General features: G+C 49.4%; 2 protein-coding genes across 8 annotated transcripts; both read right to left on the bottom strand.

Annotated features, from left to right (window-relative positions):
* On the bottom strand, positions 1–15,905 carry VCP (valosin containing protein). Of its 5 annotated transcripts, none has more exons than XM_004047981.5 (17): positions 15,759–15,905; positions 11,683–11,794; positions 11,323–11,495; positions 10,107–10,249; positions 8,681–8,811; positions 7,584–7,715; positions 6,411–6,513; positions 5,650–5,783; positions 5,436–5,571; positions 5,010–5,122; positions 4,448–4,612; positions 4,234–4,356; positions 3,746–3,958; positions 2,922–3,230; positions 2,493–2,648; positions 811–965; positions 1–657 (listed from the first exon to the last, which is right to left on the bottom strand). In XM_004047981.5, exons 1-17 carry the CDS (start codon positions 15,773–15,775, stop codon positions 552–554), a joined length of 2,421 nt encoding a protein of 806 aa, XP_004048029.1. In that variant the 5' UTR covers positions 15,776–15,905; the 3' UTR covers positions 1–551. The 5 variants fall into 5 exon arrangements, 3 of the variants coding, with proteins under 3 accessions (XP_004048029.1, XP_063552334.1, XP_018888909.1); XM_063696264.1 differs by lacking the exon at positions 15,759–15,905 and adding an exon at positions 15,699–15,717; XM_019033364.3 differs by lacking the exon at positions 15,759–15,905 and adding an exon at positions 15,179–15,463.
* A 1,346-nt stretch (positions 15,906–17,251) lies between these two features.
* On the bottom strand, positions 17,252–23,463 carry FANCG (FA complementation group G). 3 transcript variants are annotated; one of them, XM_019033365.4, is made up of 15 exons: positions 23,150–23,463; positions 22,860–22,954; positions 22,570–22,660; positions 22,024–22,155; positions 21,560–21,762; positions 20,677–20,812; positions 20,384–20,514; positions 20,136–20,282; positions 19,844–19,995; positions 19,374–19,440; positions 18,877–19,166; positions 18,691–18,737; positions 18,339–18,494; positions 17,784–17,907; positions 17,252–17,629 (listed from the first exon to the last, which is right to left on the bottom strand). In XM_019033365.4, the coding sequence occupies exons 2-15, from the start codon at positions 22,941–22,943 to the stop codon at positions 17,521–17,523; spliced, it is 1,869 nt and encodes a 622-aa protein (XP_018888910.3). In that variant the 5' UTR covers positions 22,944–22,954; positions 23,150–23,463; the 3' UTR covers positions 17,252–17,520. The 3 variants fall into 3 exon arrangements, with proteins under 3 accessions (XP_018888910.3, XP_055207597.1, XP_055207599.1); XM_055351622.2 differs by having other exon boundaries at positions 19,862–19,995; positions 23,150–23,239; XM_055351624.2 differs by lacking the exons at positions 17,784–17,907; positions 23,150–23,463 and having other exon boundaries at positions 22,860–22,943.
* Positions 23,464–23,545: the final 82 nt, after the last annotated feature.

Raw genomic sequence — 23,545 nt, 5'->3', positions numbered from 1 at the left:
TCCATTTTGACCCAACGTTTATTGTCCTTTTACAACATGTCATTTTTTGGTTTAGAAACTGCTTGTGATTAGTTTTCCAACATTAACTCAAAAGCATGTAAAATAAGTCAACCTACTCTCTATATAAACATCCAGCAACTGTGGCCCCTACCCACCTACCCAGGTTGGATAGGGGGAAGGGAGGGCTCGGGCAGCATTGAGTCAAGTGCAGATGCTTTACTGTGGCAGGTGGCCGTAGTGCCTTGGTTCACACCCCACACAGGTCCCCTGCACTGCCCCAAACTACAACAGAAATGGCATAGGCCCAAGGCCCAATTCCCTGTTGGTAATTCACTCTCCGCCTACCAAATGAAAATCGCTTTTATTTTATCGCTTTTGTTTTGTATTTTTGCAACAGAAACCCCCTGTCCAGAGTCAGACTGTAGCTGAACTGTTCAGACTGAAGAATGGAGCAGGCTGTGGGCGCACCCCTGGTCCCTCTCCTGGGCAAGCGCCCCCACCCCCAGGGAACAAGGTCCAGGCAGGCCAGCTCACTGCACGCTGACCACCACTTAGCCATACAGGTCATCATCATTGTCTTCTGTGTATACACTGCCACCTGTGCCGCCTCCACTGCCCTGACTGGGGCCAGCTCCACCCTGGTTCCCTGAAGGGAATCTGTGTACAAGAGCAAAGCCAAAAAAGAGGGTTAGGACAGGGCCTGTGTAAGATTTCCACAACTACCCCTCTAGCTTCCTTAGGACTCCCATCCCTTTTGGTGTAGGTCCCCAAAGTAACTTAAGCACTGTCTGATGCTCCCAACCAACTTACCTGAAGCTGCCAAAGCCCCGACTCTGCTGAAGGGTCTGGGCGAACATCTCATACTTCCGAATGTCATTGTCACTGACAGAACGGCGCGCAAAGCGCATGGCTTCTTCAAAGTGATCTCGACGGATCTCAGGCACTGGATCATCCTCTTCTACCTCCTATAGTTGGTAAACACAGATCACTAGGGCTAGTTAAAGCCCAGCCTGGATTTCATCCCAAGCCTCCCATTACTGCAGTTTATTGGTCTCCTTGCCCTTCTAATCCAACCTGAGGTAAGATGCTAGGCCATGCTTCCTAAAATTGAGTCACTGCTCTGCTTAAAAACTTGTCAATGCACTCTGGAAAAGGGAAAACTGTAGGGACAGAAATCACATCAGTGATGGGGCTTAAGGAGGAGAGATGCTGACTGAAGTGGCTAAGGAAACTTTTTGAGATAGTAGAAATTTTAAGTCTCAACTGTGGTAGTAGTTATAGAACTTACATACATTTGTCAAAAAGCACGGAAATGGTATATAAAAAGAGTGAATTTTATTGTATTTATATCATACCTTAATAAACCTTAATACTTTAAAAGGAAATGCCAACGGCTTTCAGTGCTTACCACATTTGGATTACATCCTACCTAGCGGTCTCACTTCCAGTGACATATATACTCTTAAATCTACCCAGGGTTTCCCAATGATTGCAATCCTACTACTAGAGCACATTATTTGGGCTGCTTATTCCCTTTATTCAAATTCTACTCTCTTCACAGCCCAGCTCAAAACCTATCTCTTCCATTGAGAGGCCAATTGCTGTGATTTATGTGACTACCTCCTAGGATTAGTTCATCAGTAGTTTTTAAGCTTTTATGGGAGAGAGAACGGATGTCACAGACCCTTCAAAAGGGAAAGAAAGCCATTTATTTGCTCATTAAGTCCCATGTTTGGAACTTAATGAATTAATTAAGGGTAACACAAGACATAGTGGAAAACAAGTGAGATGACACAGATCTTACCTTTATGGAGCTTACACACACATGAATTTGCCTTTTCATTTTGGGAGGTCTGTGGACCCTATCCCTTCCCCAACCATCAGGGATAAGTATATGAGTCTCATCTCAGCTCAAAACCTTGCTCTGTGGCTCACGCCTGTAATCCCAGCACTTTGGGAGGCCGAGGTGGGCACATCACAAGGTCAGGAGATCGAGACCATTCTGGCTAACATGGTGAAACCACATTTCTACTAAAAAAAAATACAAAAAACTAGCCGGACATGGTGGCATGTGCCTGTAGTCCCAGCTACTCGGGAGGCTGAGGCAGGAGAATCGCTTGAACCTGGGAGGCAGAAGTTGCAGTGAGCCAAGATCGTGCCACTGCACTCCAGTGTGGGCAACAGAGTGAGACTTCGTCTCAAAACAACAACAACAACAACAACAAAAACCTTGCTGTGTTTGCTGCACTCTCATACTTTGATTTCCCTCATGGAGCTTGGTTCAGACTGAGAATGGAGCCTGCCCATCTCTTCTCGGCCTTATTCCAAATTGAATGGATTCACTTCAGCATTCTTTATCTTTGATGCCCTATTAAAATTCTTCTCAGTTAGATAATCTTTCCAATAGCTTCTACTCTCAACTCCAGGGCATGGTGGCGGCTGTTGCCTGGCTCCCCATGATTGGCACATCTGGGGAAAGGATGCAGACTCACCATGGCTGATGGGTTTGTCTGCCTCTCTCGTTCTCGCCTAATCTCACTCTCGATGGATTCACGGATGGCCAGCTTGCAAGCACGCTGGCAAATCTCTGTCAGGTCAGCTCCAGAGAAGCCATTAGTCATTTTAGCCAGGAACTCCAAGTCCACATCCTAAAAGAAGCAGCAGAGGTACCTTAGCATTTAGCCTCTCCTCTCGAGATACACAGATCTTTGGGCTACCCAAGCACTCCCAACTACAGTTTGCCCCTTCTTTGGCCACCCCATTTTATTCCTGATTCTAGATTATCTTGATATCCTCAAAAATTCTACCTTCCCTTTAGACCAACCCTAACCCCAGTGGAATCTCATCCAGAAACTAAAGAGCACTCCGTACCAGCCTGAGGACTCATGCAAGTCTCCCACAGCCCATGATCTTGCACCTGCCTTGGCAACTGGGGACTTGCGCAGGTTAGCCTTGAGGATGGCAACACGGGACTTCTCATCAGGAAGTGGGATGTAGATGAGCTGATCAAGACGGCCAGGTCTGAGGATGGCAGGATCAATGATATCAGGCCGGTTGGTAGCGCCAATGATGAACACATTTTTTTTTGTGGACATGCCATCCATTTCTGTCAGGATCTGGTTGATGACTCGGTCAGCAGCCCCACCACCATCTCCAATGTTACCTCCACGAGCCTTGGCAATCGAATCCAGCTCATCAAAGAATAGCACACAGGGGGCAGCTTGGCGGGCCTGTAGGAGGAATGGATTGATTCAAGCACTAACAACAAAACTAGATGTCTCTAGGCAAACGTGGTGGCTCACACCTGTATTCCCAGCACTTTGGGAGGCCAAGGTGGGAGGATCACTTGAGGCCAGAAATCCAAAACCGGCATGGGCAACATACTGAGACTTCGTCTCTACAAAAAATAAAAAATTAGCCAGTTGTGGAGACGCATGCCTATAGTCCCAGCTACTCAGGAGGCTGAAGTAGGAGAATTGCTTAAGCCGAGGTTTCAAGGTTACAGTGAGCCATGACTGTACCACTGCCCTCCAACCTGGGCAACAGAGCCAGACCCTGTCGCAAGAGAGAGAGAGAGGAAAAAAAACATAACACTAGGTCTCTCAGACCTCAGAAAGAAAATCAAGTGACTTACTGTGCAGCTGAGCAGCCAGCAATAAGAATGTTTCAACCCTCTTAAAGAAAAACAGCCTCTATTCCTTGCCCTCAGGCAAATCAATACATAGTTCAGCCTATTGTAGCTCACCTTGTCAAAGATTTCTCTGACATTGGCCTCAGACTCCCCAAACCACATGGTGAGAAGCTCAGGACCCTTGATGGAGATGAAGTTGGCCTGGCATTCATTAGCAATGGCTTTGGCCAACAAAGTTTTCCCACAGCCAGGAGGTCCATAGAACAGAACTCCCTTGGAGGGTGTCATGCCAAACTTCAGGAATTTGTCTGGGTGCTCCACAGGATACTAGGAGGAAAAGGAAAGAGGGTTCAAGGCTACCTCCACATTTTGAAAGAAACCTAACTAAACAGAAGCATCCCCTCCATTATTTCATGGTGTATCCAATGGTATCAGATCCAGGTTCTCTAGAAGAAGACTCCTTAGTGCCTCAAACCTAAGAACAGTAGGTTCCTAAGTCGTGCTCTCACAACTCTTGCAGCAAATGTGTTGACACCCTGAGATCACCCAGGTCAATTACAATGTACTGAGGCAGTGACTCACCCTGGACCAAGTTGCCCTACCTGGACCAGCTCCTGTAGCTCACGTTTGACATCCTCTAGGCCCCCGATGTCTTCCCAGGTTACCTGTGGCACCTCTACCACGGTTTCCCGCAGTGCTGATGGGTTACTCTGGCTCAAGGCCCACTAGAAAACGAGGGAAAACTGGGGATGAGACTTACCAAGGGAGGGGTCAAAGCACGTATGTGTGTACCTGAGGCACGGATGTGGTCCTTACCCGGAAGTCATCCATAGTAACTGCTAGAGAGTTCATGACCTCGGCATCAATGGTCTCATCCTCTAGGTCAATGAGATCCATCTTCTTGCGGATGGCTTGCAGAGCAGCCTCTGAGCACAGGGCTGCTAAGTCAGCACCCACATGCCCGTGAGTCTCATTGGCTACCTGCAGAGAAAGATCTACTTACTACGCTGCCTCAAAGACCCAGCTGCTGCAGGAGGCTCAGAGACAATAGAATCCTCCCCCTGACTGCTATCCCTGGGTCCTCTCATTTCCTTGAATATATACTAGCAATACCTTTATGGGCTGGGTTTTAAGTACTTAATTCTGGACTTGGGACCTAGAAATAAGGCTGCTCCAACAATTCTGATTTACTCTAAATGCAGCGTCAACTATGAAAAATGCCAACTCCAATTTCCTGGATTCAATCTCAGATTACTTCCTTTCCCCTGTCCAGAAATCAAAACCCATCTCCTCACATCTTAACCTTATGTCTCTAGCCAGTTCCCAGCAACTGCCTAGAGACATTGTAACGCCTGGTCAGCCCTCATCATCACTTCACCTGTTCCAGGTCCACATCATCTGCCAGCTTCATGTTCTTGGTATGGATCTGAAGAATCTCTAAGCGTCCTGTAGCATCAGGAATTCCAATATCTACCTCCCTGTCAAAGCGACCTGTGGGACAGTACACAAACATAAACAGGGCTCATTTCTAGTCCAGAGGTAAGAGACAGGCCTAGGGTGACCAACCGTCTCAGCCAGCACAGGATTGTCCTAATGTCAGCACTGAAAAAGTCTCAAGCTCTGGGAAACCTTTCAGTCTCAGGAAAACCAGGGTGGTTGGTCACTCTAGACAGGACGTAGGATAAAGGAAAAAGACTCCTGGACCCAATCACTGTGAAGGGCTTCAAGAGGATTAGGTGACTTAGATGAAGGAGAGAAGTAGGACCTAAGCAAGGACAGGGTCAAAAGTATCTGGAGTCCTTACCAAATCGCCGTAGAGCTGGGTCAATGCTGTTGGGTCTGTTGGTTGCTGCCATAACAATCACATGTGCTCTCTGCTTTAGGCCATCCATGAGGGTCAACAACTGTGATACAATGCGCCGCTCCACCTCGCCATGAGTCTGCCAGAACAGGATGTCTGGTCAGAAGTGAAGTCAGGGCCTTTCAACCCCCCTCTATCCCCTCAGGTAAGCTCCTACTTTCTCTCTTTTGGGAGCGATGGCATCCAGCTCATCAATGAAGATGATGGCAGGAGCATTCTTCTCAGCCTCCTCAAAGGCTTTACGAAGGTTGCTCTCAGACTCACCAGCCAATTTGCTCATGATCTCAGGACCTGAAAGGATACAGAATGGAGACAATAAGAAAATGATCGTCCTTCCCAATTCCTCCCAAAAATCAGTTATCTTGCTTGTTTGGCCCAGAGACAGGTCCTGGGTGAGAAGGTGGTAACCTCTGCCTACTTCTCACATCCTCTACCAGCCATTATCCCAGGACAGCCACCAGGCAAGGCTGGAGAGAAGCCCAGGGACTCACTATACTCTTCTCACAGTTGAACTGTAAAGATGACAGCAAATGCTCTACGACCTCTGGCCAGAGCAGGAGAGATGGCACACCAGATGGCACACCACTAAATAGCATTTTCCAACAGCCAGTGATCAAAGTTCATTTTCCCCAAACCCTCTCAAATCACTAACCATTCACCCTTTGATTTCTCATTCTAGCTTGCTCCCGCTCTGCAGTCTGTCCACAATCTTTCTCAAAGGGGGCAGGACAGGGAGCACCAATGTAAAATATCTTCCCTTTATTGCTCATCTGTCTGTAACATACCCCAGCATAAGAAATATGCTATAAACGTGAAGGAGGGCATGGGTGCAAAAAGGATGTGTTCATAAGTGCTCCAGCTCATAAGCCCAGTTCAAAATTGGGTCTAGCTAGACATAAGATGAACCAAATATCTTACCATTGATCAAGAAGAAGAAGGCTCCAGTCTCATTTGCTACAGCTCGAGCAATCAGGGTCTTTCCTGTTCCAGGAGGTCCGTAAAGCAGGATTCCTCTAGGAGGCTGTGGACCAATGCAGAGTGTGATTAGGTTCCCACCTTCTCCCAAACCCTAAAATGGCTTGACTAGGGCTCCAGAGAGGGTGAGAATCAGGCTTCAACCCTGACAATATTAAGAATAAGCCCTCAGCAGTAAATGCTAAGAAGACGATTACTTTAGGTCACACTCATTTCTATTACTAGCAGGGAAAATACTGCTAGAAAGTGAGCAACATTTATGATTGCAACTTGCATAGGAGACTAAGGGCAGAGAAACTGTAGTCCAAATGGGTTTGAAGATACACGACTAGGGAAAGGCAAGAGGCCATTACACTAAGGGCTCAATTTTAGACAGACCAAGGGCCAAAGACTGGCTAAGCCATTTAAGAGAGCAAAGTCTATTTTCTTCATTGCCAGAGGATCATTCACTCCAGTAATCATGCCCTCCAGAATTTATCACACTGGAATGCTGTTCCTTACAATCATCATTTTTCTTCTTCGACACTACCCTTTCTATGGCCTCATCCACAAGCAGAACATGTAAACTGTCCACATAGAAAATGAAATTATTTGTGTGCCACCCACTAGGAAAATGAGTAACTTCATCTTCAGTGTGTTCCATGGAAACACTTTCCCACTAGGAAAAGATTGAGAAGCTACACTCTAGACCAATAGTCAAATGTTTTAGACTCAGAACCCTTTAACACTCTGAAAATTTCCTTAACTTCCTTACTTCTACTGGGTGACGTTGCTCTAGACAGGCTGGCAAACTATGGTGAGATTTGTTTTTACAGGGTCCATTGATACAAGAATGGCTTTTATATTCTAAGAGTTGTAAAGAAAAACCCATATATATATGTGTGTGTGTTTTGTGCGCACACGCACACAACAGACAATTTGATTAGCCTACTCTGGTTTTAGACCATCAGCTCTAATGAATTTAGAGCCTTAGGTAAACTAAAGGATACGTTATTGCCCCTCTAATCCAAGGCAATAATGAAAGCCATGCATGAAAACAGTCCCAGGATTAGACATTGGGACAGGATTAGACATTGGCACCACTTTAGACTTGATTCCAGGGCCCAGGATGCTCACCTTCACACCAATTGCCTTAAAGAGGGCAGGATGTCTCAGGGGCAGTTCCACCATCTCCTTTATCTGAGCTAGCTGCTTCCTGCAGCCACCAATGTCATCATACCCTACTTCATTCAAGGACTCTTCCTCATCCTGAATATGGAGGAGATAAAGAAAGGAGAAGGCAAGAATATTATATCAGCAAAAGCTGAGTTTCTCTAAATCATTCCACTACCTAGTGTGCAAAAACCTACTGTATAAGAAGATTCTCAACCCGGCATGGTGGCTCACATCTGTAATCCCAGCACTTTGGGAGGCAGGGGTGGGAGGAATGCTTGAGTCCAGGAGTTCCTGGGCAATACAGCAAGACTCCATCTCATTAAAAATTAAATTAAATTTAAAAAAGATTCTCCTCTAAAGGGATCCGGCCTCAAAGAACAACTACAAAAATCCCAAGGCAAAGATTTCTAGCACAGTCCTTGCCTCTCACATTACTCGTAGTCTTACTGAGAAGGGGTCTCTAAAATCTGAAGCTGGAAACCCTGGGAATGGGCAGAGGCCTGAAGCCACCAACAGCTTTACTTCAAAAATGATTTCAATCACTTATATATTTTGGGTTCAGTCTAGTTTTTTGAAATTCCTGGCATTAGGTAAATCCAAGAAACAATTAGGCCCAGAAATGAATAGCTGGCAGGTTTCTCATCCCTGAAGGATGGTTAGTTCTCCAAAGAACACCCAGTCTTTTTCTTTTTTGAGACAGAGTCTCACTCTGTCACCCAGCCTGGAGTGCAGTGGCACAATCTCAGCTCACTGCAACCTCCGACTCCTAGGTTCAACTGATTCTCCTGCCTCAGCCTCCTGAGTAGCTGGGATTACAGATGTGCACCACCATGCCTGGCTAATTTTTGTATTTTTAGTAGAGATGGGGTTTCACCATGTTGCCCAGGCTGGTCTTGAACACCTGACCTCAAGTGATCTGCCCACCTCAGTCTCCCAAAGTACTGGGATTACAGGTGTTAGCCACCGCAGCCGGCCGAGCACCCAGTCCTGACAGTTACCACGTGATGCCACACTGAGTAATCATAAAATCGGATACTGGAATCAGGGAGAAAACTCACCTCTCGTTTGATAGGCTCCCCTTCGCAGTGGATCACTGTGTCTGGAGCAACAATGCAATAAGGGCTAGGATCTGTTTCCACCACTTTGAACTCCACAGCACGCATCCCGCCACGGACAAGAAAAATGTCTCCTGAGAGAGCAAACAGTACAAGCACAGTTAGAGGTGTCAACTACAAAACAAAGTGAGAACTCATCAGACCCTGGGGTCAAAATGCCAAGCTCATTAGATAGTGCCCTTCATTAGATATTGCCCTATCTCTCCCCAACTCCACCCCACCTGTCTTAATAAGCAGCAGGCAAGACGAGAAAGGTAAACTGTGAAGAGTCCCTCTGACAAGAGGTCAGTGAACAAAACCTGACACGTCAGAAGCCCATCAAGTTCTGACTTCTGCCATATAGGTAGCCCAAGTTTTCACTACAACCACCAATGGTAGAACTGTGCACTCTGGACCCTGACCCAGCCAAAATGGACCACCTTCTCCTTCAGAGATCCACAAAGATAGCTTACTCTCCTGGAACAGAGAAGGGGAGAGATGGAGCAAGGGAAGGATGGAGGAAAGAAAGGGGGTAAGACATATGAATATGTGTGCAGGGTTTGCATGTGTGTGTATACAAAGATATGAAAATGAGTCTAGCGGCTGGGCACAGTGGCTCACCTGAGGTCAAGAGTTCGAGACGAGCCTGACCAACATGGTGAAACCCCGTCTCTACTAAAAACACAAAAATTAGCCGGGCGTGATGGCAGACGCCTGTAATCCCAGCTACTTGGGAGGCTGAGGCAGGAGAATTGCTTGAACCCAGGAGGCGGAGGTTGCAATGAGCCGAGATTGCACCATTGCGCTCCAGCCTGGGGGACAGCGCGAGACTCCGTCTCAAAAAAAAAAAGAAAAGAAAATGAGACTAGGCTTGATGGCTCATGCCTGTAATCCCAGCACTTTGGGAGGCCATGGCAGGTGGATCACTTGAGCCCAGCAGTTTGAGACCAGCCTGGGCATCATAGTGAGACCCTGTCTCTTTTTTTTTTTTTTTGAGACAGAGTCTTGCTCTGTCACCCAGGCTGCAGTACTGTGGCCCGATCTTGGCTCACTGCAACCTCCACCTCTTGGGTTCAAGCAATTCTCATGCCTCAGCCTCCCAGGTAGCTGGGATTACAGGTGCCCGCGATGGGGTTTCGCCATGTTGGCCAGGCTGGTCTCAAACTCCTGGCCTCAAGTGATCCACCCGCCTCAGCCTCCCAAATTGCTGGGATTATAGGTGTGAGCCACGGTGCCCAGCTGACCCCATCTCTTAAAAAATAAATAAATAAATACAGAGGAAAAGCATAAAAGATTTAAAAAAAAGAAAAAGAAAAAGAAAATGAGATAAAGATATTCCAAGGTTTATTCCCTACAGTCAATAATCCTTAAGCTCAGAATTAGCTCTCACCTTTCCGGATGGGTCGATACGCTTCCAGGAAGTACGGTTTAAGGTATACCTCAAAGAGATTACCAGTAATGCCTTCCACCGTGTCATCAATGGGCAGCACATGGATACGTTTGCCGTACTTCACATCAGGGCATGGCTGGATGCTGAGGATGACAAGCAGACTCCATATTACCAACCACACTTCGGGCCCAAGCACTGGGTGTCCAAAAGGGCCTGGCACAGATAGCTGATAGTAAGTGAAAAAGAAAAGGCAGGATGGCTTTAGGCAAAGAGAGGAAGGAGAACAGGGTGGAAGTGAGGGCGAAGGAACAGCCCCACTCACTCCTAATCAGTGAGCCAAAATCAAGAGCCACACATTTAGAAACCCCACAAACACATGCAGGGTCTTCAGGGAGATATCCAAGGATGATCCCCTTCTAGCTAATACTGGTGACCCAATATTACAAGGGAAGGTCTTAAGCTAACAACTGTCAGGGTCAGTGAAACAGAAGTGAAAAAAACAAAATTATCTCAGCCAGGTGGTCAGAACACCTTGAGGAAGTGACTAAGCACTCCCAAGAAGAAAGCTACATGAAACTTAGACTCCATTAAAAAGAATCAAAAGCCTGAGATGATCCTGGCCAGGTGATGGTTGGTTGGGTAGGAGTGGCTAGAGATGACTCCAAGATGGGGTAACCTCTTGCCTAAAATTATGCAAGAACAAGCAAAATCACTCACATTGAGAGCTATCCTAGGTCTGGCTCCAACTATTCCTCCCTCCCGGGTTAACTTAGGGGCTTAAAAGACCTGCTAGCAGCTCACCTTCCATGCCCATACCCCCACCTCATTCCAACCCCAACGCAAGCCATTAATTAGACATACTAGTGAGAGTAGTGAGGAGATTATTTGGCATATACACACACACCCTCGAGTGCTATCCTAAGCCAGGCTGTAAGTATGATAAATTACACCTCTAGTAGGAAAAAATAAAGCCATCAAGAAAGTTACAGGAACGCCAATTTGTCTCAAGGGACCTGCAGAAATGGATTTTGAAGTCCCAGGAAGGCAGAACCAAAACCTAAAGACAACCCTGAAGCATAAGTCTTCCCATGACCAGGAGGCTTCCTGCATCCACAGGTGCCAAGAACTTGGTCCTGCCTGTAATACATGGGTCCTGCCTGTAATGCAGGCTATCTCTGGCCTCCCATCCCTGTGAAGCCAAAAACCCCACACACACCTGATGACATCCCCTAGGCGTACACGAAGGTTATTCCGAACAACTCTATTCATCCGAATCTTCTCATCAGAACAAGTATCATCAGAAAGGACGATGCAAACAGCTTCTCGTCTCTTCTTTCCTTTCAGCAACACTGTGTCACCTCGGAACAACTGCAATTCATCCATCTTGGGCTGAGGAAAGAAAGTTAAGGCCTTTGGGTCATTGGGCAGAAGGGGAGTAAGCAGCAGCCCTGGAGATTGGGATTCCCAGTAAACCCCACTCTATCTGCAGTCACTGCAAGAAAAATGAGAAAAGAAACCTGGGAAAATCCCTCAAGTAAGTGCAGTAAGGAAAGACTAGTCTGTGGCCACAGCTTACCTGGGACAAGGACACCACACTGTTGTCCTCATTGATGGCTTCATCAACAATTAACCGATTGGGACGGTTCTTCTGTTTGAGAATGGCTGTTGATAGGTCATCACCTTTTGAACTAGAAGGAGGAAATGGAGTCAGTAGATACTCCTGCCCCAAGTGCCTCGCCAGTGTCTAAAACTCACACTTAGGAAAGAAACAGTGAATAGATGAAGCTGTCCCTAGACCAGAAAGCTCAGATGAAGGAAAGGCAGCCAAGGTCACGAGGAGCGGTATCTAGCATACATATTACAATACCCATTCCAGCAGCTCCTGGTATTTTGAGCATCAGTGTCCCAGCTATAAGGCCCCAAGTGAGTGATCCTGCCCCAGGGTCAGAAAATAATGGCCTAAGAAGAAGACATAATAGAAATGGAGGCTGAATAGTTATTAGAGAAATAAAAACAGTCTTAGACTTACAGAAGAGTGGTTAAGAGCAGGAACTCTATAGTCAGACCCATTGGGTCTGAATTCCAATTATGCCACTGCTTAATTGTGATCTTGGGCAAGTTACCTAACCTCTGAACTTTGATGTCCTCCTCCATAAAAGAAGGAATATAATACTTATCTCAGAGGCTTATTGTCTTAAGGCAGATAATGAATGTAAAATGCTTAACATAATACCTGGCACATGGTATTAATGGTCACCATGATTAACAGTATAGAGTAAAGCATAAGCTAACTAAGGGAATGAAGTAAGCCAGACAACCTCCCTTGAAGCTCAGGGAGGCCTTAAGTTCTACCAAGCCAGCCTGGGGACAATGAAGCAGAATCATTGGCGCTACCCTCCTTATAGGCTAAACCCACTGATGCCAGGGCATTCCATAGTACCAAAGGAATGCCAAACATAAAGAACATCATATTTGGAAAAAACACTAACAGACATGAAACCGCCAGAAAGAGGCTCAAGGTCAAAAGGAACTTCACAGTAATATCTGCAGAAGTACACAATTCCATAAAGTTGGCTCAAAAAATCAAAACCAAGAAATGCTGAGACATGGGGCAAATCCAAATCCCTCTCACCCAAATCAAAGTCGACTGGGTCTACACTCAGTGTTATTTCCTAGGAGCTAGGATAATTCACCAGACAGTGACACCAACTTATTACCTAGCCCGTTTCCAGCTGTCACTTACTAGACTCAGCGAGCTCCCTCTCCCTCTTTTTTTTTTTTTTTTTTTTTTGAGATGGAGTTTTGCTTTTGTTGTCCAGGCTGGAATGCAATGCTGCGATCTCAGCTAACTGCAACCTCCAACTCCCGGGTTCAAGTGATTCTCCTGCCTCAGCCTCCTGAGTAGCTGGGATTACAGGCATGTGCCACCACACCTGGCTAATTTTGCATTTTTACTAGAGATGGGGTTTCACCAAGGTGGTCAGGCTGGTCTCGAACTCCTGACCTCAGGTGATCTGCCCACCTCGGCCTCCCAAAGTACTGGGATTACAGGCGTGAGCCACAGCACCCAGCGCGCTCTCTCTCTTTTTTAAGAGCGGCCTCGTGTTAGTAAGGCTCAGGAAAACATAAGCATTAACCAAAGTAGGAAGGCCAGACAATGAAGGAAGCAAAGAAAATAAACTTTTAAAACGAATTTCTTCATTCAACAAATTCATGAGTGTCTATTATGTACCAGGCATTGTTCTAAGGGCTGGGGATACTGAAGTCAACAAAACAAGACAAAATAGTATTCCCATTGGAAATATCCTCACAATTTGCAAGAGACAAAGAAAAATGCTGTGCTCAGCTAGGAAGCCATGAGGTTCTTACATCTTTGGGTCCTGATACACCCAAGAGAAAAACAAACCCCATTCATCTAACAAAATGGTAGGCCTTCTGCTAACCCTCACACATAGGCTGCATTTTTAACCACTGCCTCTAAACTAGTTTCTAACGACAGTTTCCTCTGCTCAAATTTTCTTCCCCCATTCCAAAAGTCTGCCACTCCAGGCACAATGCTGCTGAGTAGGCAGACTCTTCCAATGCTTATCAACACACTAGAGGCCAAGCATGCTCAATGTGACAGTTGAGAGCAATGTAAACCCACGAGCTCTCCCACTCCTGTCCCATCAAAATACTCTTTCAGGGACTGCCCATCTTCTTGCTTGACTTATAGAACTGGGACTGGAGAAAAATAAAATGCCAGATGCCTCTAGTCACCATAGTTTTTTATTTTTTGAAACAGAGTCTCCCTCTGTTGCCCAGGCTGGAGTGCAGTGGCGCGATCTCCCTCACTGCAATCTCTGCCTCCCTGGGTTCAAGTGATTCTCCTGCCTCAGCCTCCAGAGTGGCTGGGACTACAGGTGTGCACCACCACCATGCCTGGCTACTTTTTGCATTTTAATAGAGATGGGGTTTCTCCATGTTGCCCGGGCTGGTCTCAAACTCCTGACCTCAAGTGATCTGCCTGCCTCGGCCTCCCAAAATGCTGGGATTACAGGCCTGAGCCACTGTGCCCGGTCAATAGTTTGTATTTTAATCTCAAAGCTGTATCCTAGGAAAACCTCCATTCTGCCTACCATCCCGGACTCTGGCTCTGGAGATGAGTGGTATGCCCTTTTCTTAAGATAAAGCCTCTAATTCCCCATCTACCTACTGAGATCAGATGTGGTAATCTCTAAAAGAGTGAATTTGGCCTGACCATGGGCCAGCAGCAGTTCTGGACACTCTTTGGGGCCATCCTCCATTGTCTTCTGTATAAGTCAATCCCTTTCCAGAACTGCACAGGGGACTCCACGGGGCTTGGAAGGGGTTCAGCTAAGAGTCATCAAGGTGACCAAGAGGTTAGAAACAGCTGATGATGCCAGGTTCCAAGAATTTTAGATTTTTACTTTTGAAAATAAAAGTCTGACTGCACATAAACCAAAAGAATACTTTCAGAATAAGTGACTCTTTTAAATAAGCAACTGAGTAATACTTTATCCGAATTCAGAAACTTGAGAAAAAGGAACACACCTCAAAAAACTAATCTCTTCAATGAAGGAAGGTAATTTGCATAGAGTTTCCTTGGGCTGGCTGTGTGTGTGTTTTTTTTTTTTAGCCTCTAAAAGCTCTCTATTCTAAATCGAATGGGCTGAGGTAGCCAAGTTTTATCTAACGCTTTCCTAAGGATGGAGGTGGGGTCAGAAAGCCCCAGAGCCCGGATAATTTCGCAATATAGCTGGTTGGGGAAAGGGGTGCGTGCACGTTTGTGTTTTTGAAGAGTTAGTGCAACTCTAAACTGCACACCACGAAAGCTGGAAATCTGGAAAGGCGCACAAAACACGAACTGAGATTCCAACTTTAGCAAGAACCTAAAATGTTAAAGAAAAATTCCTTTCTCCCCACCCACGAGTCATGACATTAAGGAAAACTGGCTCAAACTTTCTAGTAAGAACAACAGGCCTAAAGTAAGAAGACCAGAAGCGAAAGGTAGGGCTCGCCCTCTCCCTAACAGTCCTTCACTACTCAGGTCACACACAGAGGATGCCCACCTCCGGCCCCGCCGACCCGGCTCCAAAAAGGCGGCTGTGAGCTTCCCTGAGCTCGGCGGGCCTTCCCCGACCCCGGGCTCCGCCTCGGTGGCAGAGCTCCTGAGGCCTTCACATGGCGCAAAGTCCACGCCCACCGGGCCAGGCTGGGGCCTCGGGCTCGCGGGGCCTGCTCTCTCCGGGGACCAAAGGCTTTCAGCGGGTGGTAGGCCGGACTGCAGACTGGCGCCCCAAAGCCCCGGGGCGCCGCGCCGGCGGAGTGGGCCGGAAGACCCGGCCAGGCCCAGACGTCCGTTCTAAGGGAGCCAATCGGGCGGGCCGGGGCCTGCATGACACAGCACGATCCGGCCCATGCTCCGACCCGGACCCAACGCAAGCCCCGCCTAGGGGGCGCGCGGGTGCGCAGCTGGCCCCAGCCGGGCCTGCCGGGTCCACGGCCCCTCACTCGCCCCCTAGCTTCCCTTCCCTCTTTCCTGGTCTCCACCTCTCTGACGCGCCCACGGCCAGGCCCCGCCGGGCCTACCCTGCGCGGCTGGTCCCGGTGCGCGCCGCCGCAGCAAGCGAACGGCGCGCGCACACTCACTCGGCTCCAGAAGCCATGGCGCGCGCCTCTCCCGGCCGGCGGCCCGCGGGTAACGGCTACGAGCGGTGGCAAGCGACCGACTGGGCCGGGGCTCGGCTCTCCCAGGCGGTGGGCGAGCAGCGGCGACAAACCCGCAAGCGGCTTCCCTCTCGCTTCCTCCCACCGGCAGCGAGGCGTCGGGCGAACAACACTGGCTCCTGATCCGCGAGGTGGCAGTGGCAGTGGCAGCGGCAGCGGCAGCGACGACTCAAACGACGGTCGCAGACGCTTCGCTGAGACTGAGCCGAGAAGAGCCGAATCATCGGAAGGGAAGCTGCTCCCACCTCAGCCAATCAGCGCCTGTCCTGCGGACTCTCGCCCGCCTCTCCGCGCCTCTCCCCAGCAACCCGCAGATCACAGCCAATCAGGAAATTCGCTTGCGGCCTGGCTCCCGCCTCAGCGATGCGACACGCCTAGTAACGCCACGTCAATTGGCCGCAACGCTACGCTTCCTCGACGGATTGGAATTCTCAGCCAATCAACGAAAGGAATAGGGCGAGATCGACTAGTGAAAGGAGACCCTTTAATCCCTCAGAGGCGGACTCTCCCACTTGGCTCCAGTTCATTGGCTCCGGAGTTTATCCTCCTGGAAGAACGTGGCACAATAGACTGAACCCTTGTATTAGTCTAGTCCTATTGTGGGAACCCATACACCCATCTTCTCCCAAAACCTGGAGATCTTCTAAGACGCCATCACCACCCTGACACTTCTTGCTCCTTCTCAACGCTGCCTCCAACCACCCCTACTCTGAACTTTCTGACTAGCACCCCACTCCTACCCCATTGTCACTGCACCCTCTGGTAACCCCAATCCCACAGCCTTTGCAGTTTCTCAGCGCTTGTGCCTTTCTTCCTCCCGTCATTAATATTAATACCTTATAATAAGGCACTCAAATCCAGAGAAGTCAAAAGGCAACCACAGAACACACAGCCAATTCAGTAGAACCCAAATTAGCAAGAAAACTGCATATGCTGGGACTTGAAAATCCTTGGGCCCCAAATAACAGGGGTCCCTGTTAGTAGTCAACAGGCAGCTGTTGGTGATATGCTGACTCAATTCACCTTTCACCCTGTACCCACACAGACACATTTGACTAAGACGAGTCGAATTTCTAGAATTTGGAATTAGGAAGGGAGTGAAGAGTCACTCTGAGAGAAATCTGCCTGTCTCTAAGTAACAGGTACCTGCCCTTGTCCTGAGAGGCCTATCTAGACCACCCTTCAGACCCAACTCCACTCATTGTCACTGTCCTGGGCTTTGGGGCTCTGCATTCAGGCAATGTGAAGGACTAAAGCCACTGCCTCCAAAGTAAGGATTCCTGTAGCCCTTTCCTCATACCCAGACTTCAAGTTCATAAGGTAGACGATGTCAGGAAAGGGCATCATAGACAACTAGCACTGAACTAGACGGTCACAAGCCTTCCCACGCAAGTATATGTAGTAGGCAGACGAGATAAATATGAAATTTTACTCGACAACAGAAAAGGAGAAACAGGAAAAAAGGTGCCTCGAGCAAAGTCAGTGACTTGGTGGTGGCAGAGATTGTTTCCTCCAAAACCAGAATGGTAGTAACTAGGGCAAATTTCACAGGCCTACCACCAACCTCACCAGTCCAGGAATTATATAGGAATGGTCACATTCCTAATGATGGTGAAGCAGAAAGCCCTCCCCACAGAGAGACAGCCCACTGGGGACCCAGCTCAAGCTCTTCAACACGTGGCAACTACAGGTCACAAGACTTTGGCAGAGATGTCCGAAATTCTTCAAGGAAGGCATCACGATCAGAGGGACGGATCCAGCTCAAATAGCTTTCTAGGTACAGAGGGAGAGACCTGGAGAGCAAGAAGGATGATGCCTAAGGGTGAAAGATTGGCAGAAAGCTGGGCAGCCATACCCCTGCTTTCAGTGTTCACCACCCACAATAGGTCCAAGGACTCTAGGACACCAACTGCCCCTCAGCCCCAAGCCAGCAGGCCTGAGCCTCACCACAGAGCATCTTCATGTGACCCCTTAGTTTGGGCCTCCAGCCTCCACCAGAGTGCAGTGGCCTCATCCCTCCGATCTAGCCTCTTCAGAGTCTGAAGCAGGTGAAAGTAAGTGTCTCGATTACCTGTAGCCCCAGCCCAGAGTACAGAGTCTTAGAACTTGACATAGTCTTAGGCATTGTTTTATAAAAAGGGAAACTGAGCCTAGAGAGAGGAAGTATCTTGCCTACACTCACATATGGAAGCGGGGGCAGATCATTCACAACCATTCCCATCCCAGTGTCCATCATCTGCCCCCTACTCCTGCGCAACCCACAACAGCAGAGTCATGGTCTTCGTGTCTGAGGATATCGGGGAAACCAGGGAACTCTTGGGAGCCCTGCATACACACTGTGTATATTTGAACAGCTGGATATATCCCTAGGTATATATAACACAACCCCAATCACCCCTCCTGTCTGAGAACACCACTCTTACACTTATGCCCAAGTATTTCCCATGGGCCTCTCTGTCCTTGCACATCTATGCATAGCCCATGTCATGCAAGTATACATACCTGGGCACATCTGCACACTGAGGAGGAAGTCCTGTAAGGCTCTGGTATCCTGGCCGCTGGCTACCCATTCCAGTCCACGACTAATTAGGGCGGCTGCCCGAAGCTGCTGCAGTGCCGCATCTGACTTACATCCCTGCTCACAGTTGAAAGCTGCCCCTGGGGACCACTCCCAAAGTCAAAAAGTGTCTTCCCAGCCTCACAGTCACCAAAACCCCAAATCCTCCTCTATTTCTTCTTGTGTCCACAGTCCCTTTCTCTTAAGTCTCCTGGTGGGCTGGGACACATTAAAGGGAACCCGCTTCCACCACTACCACTTCCAGGAGGTAAGAGGAAAACTGAAAGTTTAGATCACCTTGTTCTTTTTCCTCAGGTGTGGCCCGGAAGAGCAGCTCGAGGCACCTGAAGTAGGACACAGAACAGGGGTGAAGAGGAATCAATTTCAGAAACTCTAGGGTGAGTAGGTGAACATGGAGCTCACTAACTCAGGTCCCAATCAGAAAATCATCCCTCCACACCCCCTCTAGGACCCCGGGCTCACCTGCTAAATTCACTAATTGCCACTTTTTGGGCACCCAGTTGAACCCAGGCCTGGCCCTGAAGCAGGTGGGTGGCAGAGACCCAGAGTGGGCAGTATGGCAGTTCCTTGGTTCCTTTTCTGGCATCTTCCCACAGCCGGGACATCTTGGGTAGCAGAGATGATGTGCGGCTGAGCAACTCCTCACATAGAGTCAAGGCATCTTGGGCTCTGCCTGCCTGGATCAGTGCTACCGCTGCCTCCAAAAACACCTCAGGCATACAGGGCCCTGGAGGGGAGGGGGGTGGGGAGAACTGGAGTGGGAAGAAGAGGCAGTGTCTTGAAAGGCATGAGCCACCATCCCCAACCTCTTCACCAGGCTCTGGTACCATGCAGAGTCCTGGGCCCCCAGACTGGACAGACAGAATAGAGGAAAAAACAAAAAATTGCAGTCTTGCTGTATTTCAAAGGGGACACCAACCCGTCTACCCCATTGCAGAGAAGCTTGAAGACACACCCACCCTTGGCTCCGAGCTATCCAGCAACAGGGCCAGCAGGTCCAAGTAATGCTCTGCAGCGTCTCCTGCCCTGAGGAGTAAAAGCCCATAAGCCTCACCCTAGGCCCTAGCAGGGAACCTGCAAGGGTCCTGAGAATGTTCTCTCTTAGCTAACAGATGGATGTTCATGGGCCCTGAGGAGGAGAAAGGGAGGGAAGGTCTTAGGGCTCCAATTTTGGCTCAGTATGGATCTACCCCAGTTATAGAATGGACTGGGGAAGAGACTTCAGAGTGTCAAAGATAGAGAAGGTTAATGTCTTAGAGAAGAGTCCTCAGTTCAGGTCTAGAAGCAAGGTAGGAGGCTGAGGAGTGGCGACCTATGTCCTGCCACTGCCTCATTCATCCCCCAAGTCACAAGAACAAAAGCAGAGTCACACCCCAGGGGAGGCATCAGAAGTGGGAAGAGAAGCTCAGGTGAGCAAGGGGAACCTCACCTCCCCGTCTGTAGGCACCTGCTTGCTAGTATGTGCTTGGTCTGGCTCTGAGTGCCACAGTGAAGGGGTGAGGCTAGGTCAGGTGGTGGCAGTAGTAATTCTACCTCAATGAGAAACTGCGGGGCTTTGGAACTGCAGGGGACATTCAAGGCCTAAAAGAGAAAGAAAAAAATTGTATCTATAATCTTTGGGAGCCATACTTCCTTATACTTGGATCTTGACTAGTCAAGTCACTCCATCACAAGCACCTCAGGAATCCTCCACCCCACATCTTCACCTGGCAGTTCCCTACCTCAACTAGCAGCTCCAGACTCTCCAGCTCTGCTGTTGTGTCCCCCAGTTGCTGATAGAGCCTAGAGGCCTCCAGAAGTGGAGGACCCCAGGCTGATCCCTCTTTCAGGGCTGCAACCAAGTACAACAGTGCTCTCTGTGGATTTCCCTAAAGGGATAGGAGGACACGGGCCTCAGCTACCCTTACAAAGCAAAAAAGCTATACATAATGCTTGTGGTTTCCCCAATCCACCCGAGGACTGTCTTTACCATCTTACGGTGACAGGACCCCAGTGCTGTGTACACCTGGACCAACACAGGCCGTGGACACAGGCCTGAGGCCACTTCATGAAGGCTGCTTAGTGCCTTGTCTGGGTTCCCTGTGATCAGCTCCTGGAGACCTGAGGACAATCAGGGTGTGAGCTTGGAGAGGCCTATAGAGCAGGGGTCATGATGGGGAACAAGGGTCTAAGAAGCCCATAGAACTGAATGGGACAAGAGAGAGGGCATGAGTCTGGAGGACCACTTAAAGGAAGAAGAGATGAGTCAGGTTGCTAGCTGACCTTGGCGGTAGGCAAATGCTGTCAGGAGGACATCCTTCAATCCCTGGGCATCCTGCAGGGTCAATGGAGCATCTAATTCCTCAGCTGGGGGACTCCAAGTTTTCAGAAGTAACAGCAGATCCTTAGAGGCTCCACTCTGGGGAAAGAAGGACAACCAGAAGCTCCAAGCCTACAACCTCCCCGTCTTCTCCTATCTCCATCTATCCTGGCTAGACCTTGAGCTCAAGGGTCCTCTTGATCCTTGAGGACACAGGCCTCAGCTACCCTTACAAAGCAAGAAGCTATGCATAATGCCTGTAGTTTCCCCCAATTCTAAGAGATAGATAGCTATGAGGCAAGAATTAAAAAAAGGAAGAAAAACCTGGGGCAGTGATGATCTATTCCAGCGTGCCTCCTCACTCAGGGCAAGGACCATATTTGAGTTACTAATAAGGAGACTAAGGCTGAGAGGTGACTTGAGCAAGATCACAAGAGCCCTATCCCTATCCAAAAAAAAAAATTATTATTTTTTTTTTTTTTGAGACAGGGTCTCCCTCTGTCACCCAGGCTGCAGGGCTGGAGTGCAGTGGCGTGATCATAGCTCACAACTCACTGTTGCCTCCACCTCTTGGGTTCAAGTGATCCTCCTACCTCAGCCTCCCAAAGTGCTGAGATTACAGGTATGAGCCACCATGCCTGTCCAATTTTTAAAAAACACTCCTAAGAGAATCCCCACAATGAGAGACCAACCAGGGCAAGGTCACCCAAGAGTCCCAGAGAGAATCCAGGTTTTCCGACCACCAACCCAGCCGCCTGTCCGTACATGATGATGCTACTGCAGCTGGAGAGAAAGGAGGAGGAAGGAGGGAGGAGACCCTCAGCTTCAGGTCACTTTCCCTATTACCTGGCTGCCATTCAGGGTCTCTAGTAACAAGGCCAGGTCCCCAAGACGGTCAGCACTCAACCAGAGGGCAGCCTGCAGGCCAACCAGGCGGTGCAGGGCAGACAGCAGCTCTGGCAGAAGGCAGGAAGCACGAAGGACAGAGTCCCACAGCTCCCTGAGCCCCTGTTCCAACCTGGGCCCCCGCTGCTCCTGTGTCTCCAGCACTGTAGAGTATACACACACACATGGACACACACACAGCTGAGGTAGCACCTCATCCTCCATCTCCCCACACACTCTGGCTTTCCTCTCCTGCAGGACCCCAAAGGTCACAATAATAATACCTCAACCTGGTCTGAGGAGCACAGAGAAGGGCACCTCTCTCCATGGAGGTGACAGATGTTGTTTATCCTCCCATCTCCCTGCAATAACTTAAACCCAGACTGAAGCTGGCAGGGGAATCAGGGACAATCTCTGGCCCTCACCTCTCTCTAGGCTCCGCTGGATATCCTGGGCCTGATCCTCTGTGAAACCCTGGGCCAAGCTTGCCCTCAGGATAATGAAGTTGCAGGTGACAGTCAGCTCCAAGGGAAGAACAGGAACAGCTGCAGGGAGCCCTGGAGCAACAATGTTGGTCTTACAGACTGCTCCCCCATGGAAGATCCTCCAAATAAAATCCCAACTCAGAGATCACCCCACTCCAACCAAAACAGCTACAATAAAGAACCCACCCTCCAGCCAATTAGCTAAGGATTAAAAAAAAGAACCCAACCTTTGGACAGAGAGTCTGGAAAGGGCAAAAAAGTTATCCAGATCAGACCATCTTGGAAACCATTTTTCAAATGTCACTCTGTGAGTGTGTAAGGAAGAGAGGGATTTGCCTGTACAAAGATGATTCCACTCCAGTCTCCTCTGTGCCTTAAACAGGACTCCCTGCCCCGAGTAATTATATCGATCCCAGAAACGCAGGAGCGGATGTGTCTCTGGCTATGGAAGAGGGGAACTGACCATCCTGGGGAGGACCTGCCTACCTTGCAGACTATGGAGGAGCCCTCTGAGCCCTTCCAGTGCATCCTGAGCCAACTGCTGTCGCCTCAGAGTCAGACCGGAGTTCTGAGCCACCTGCCACATGAGGGAGAGGTTGTCACTGAGGATCAATCCTTTTTTCTCCCCTTGCAGCAGTGGCAAGGGATGCATTCTCCAGTCATTTCTGGCTCTTTGGTCACGCTCAGCCCCTCCCCATCGGTTGGGGTAAATCCACTGCAAACCCGCTTTCAGGGATCTTGGGGCTGCAAACCGAGGGTGCCAGCAACCGTGTTACCTTAGCCTGTCGAACGAGCCGGTCATTCTTTTCCCTCCACAGGTCCAGGCAGCTGGAGCCCACAGAGGTGGTCTGGCGGGACATGGTGGCCGAGGCTGGGCCCGGAGACCAGAAGCGGACTTAGGAAGGGTGAAGCTGGCCCGCCCAAGCTCCCAACCCCAGCGGGGAGGGGCCTGGGCACTTCTGCACCCCACCGAGCTCCCCTGCTTCCCTCGGGGTCCCAATCCACCCGCCCAGGCTTTCCAGAACAGATGGGACGCTCTCTCCCCGCGGCCCGCCGGGCTCTCAACCTCGCCTCTGGTTGGCCGGGCCTGCGAAGCTCTGGGCTGCGGTTGGTCCTCTTGAAGTTAGTTCCCGCGGGAAACTCGGGGAGGAAACGAGTCAGCAACCCCAAACAGACTTAGGCTGGCTAGAAGCCGGGGCCGTGTCTGACTGGGACAGTCGCACGGCCGGCGGTGTGGCCCGCTCGGCTCTCGCGGAGGCCACAGCCTCGAGAAAGGGTGGGCGGGAGCGAGTTTCGACCCCACAGTCCGTGGCTCGGCCCTTCCTCGCTGCCACACCCCCAGGTCCGCCTGGGTTCCCGCTTCCACCGAGGGCCGACTGCGAGGTGCATGCTGGGAGTCGTAGTACCGCTCCGGTGCGGAACAGCTCCGCCCCGGCGGACGGTGTTTCCAGAAAGCGGTGAC

The sequence above is a fragment of the Gorilla gorilla genome, chromosome 13 (genome assembly GCF_029281585.2).
Source record: "Gorilla gorilla gorilla isolate KB3781 chromosome 13, NHGRI_mGorGor1-v2.1_pri, whole genome shotgun sequence".
Classification (NCBI taxonomy): Eukaryota; Metazoa; Chordata; class Mammalia; order Primates; family Hominidae; genus Gorilla; species Gorilla gorilla.
This window is presented reverse-complemented; position numbering and strand designations above follow the sequence as displayed.

Coding starts and splice junctions, on each gene's coding strand:
- VCP (XM_004047981.5), bottom strand. Junction 10,250..11,322: donor CGCCTAGGGGATGTCATCAG/GTGTGTGTGGGG, acceptor TGTCATCCTCAG/CATCCAGCCATGCCCTGATG. Junction 5,572..5,649: donor TCGCTCCCAAAAGAGAGAAA/GTAGGAGCTTAC, acceptor CTGTTCTGGCAG/ACTCATGGCGAGGTGGAGCG.
- FANCG (XM_019033365.4), bottom strand. CDS start 22,943: ATGTCCCGCCAGACCACCTCTGTGGGCTCCAGCTGCCTGGACCTGTGG. Junction 22,156..22,569: donor GCTCCTCCATAGTCTGCAAG/GTAGGCAGGTCC, acceptor TTGTTGCTCCAG/GGCTCCCTGCAGCTGTTCCT. Junction 17,630..17,783: donor TCACATGAAGATGCTCTGTG/GTGAGGCTCAGG, acceptor CTTGCTCTCCAG/GTCTCTCCCTCTGTACCTAG.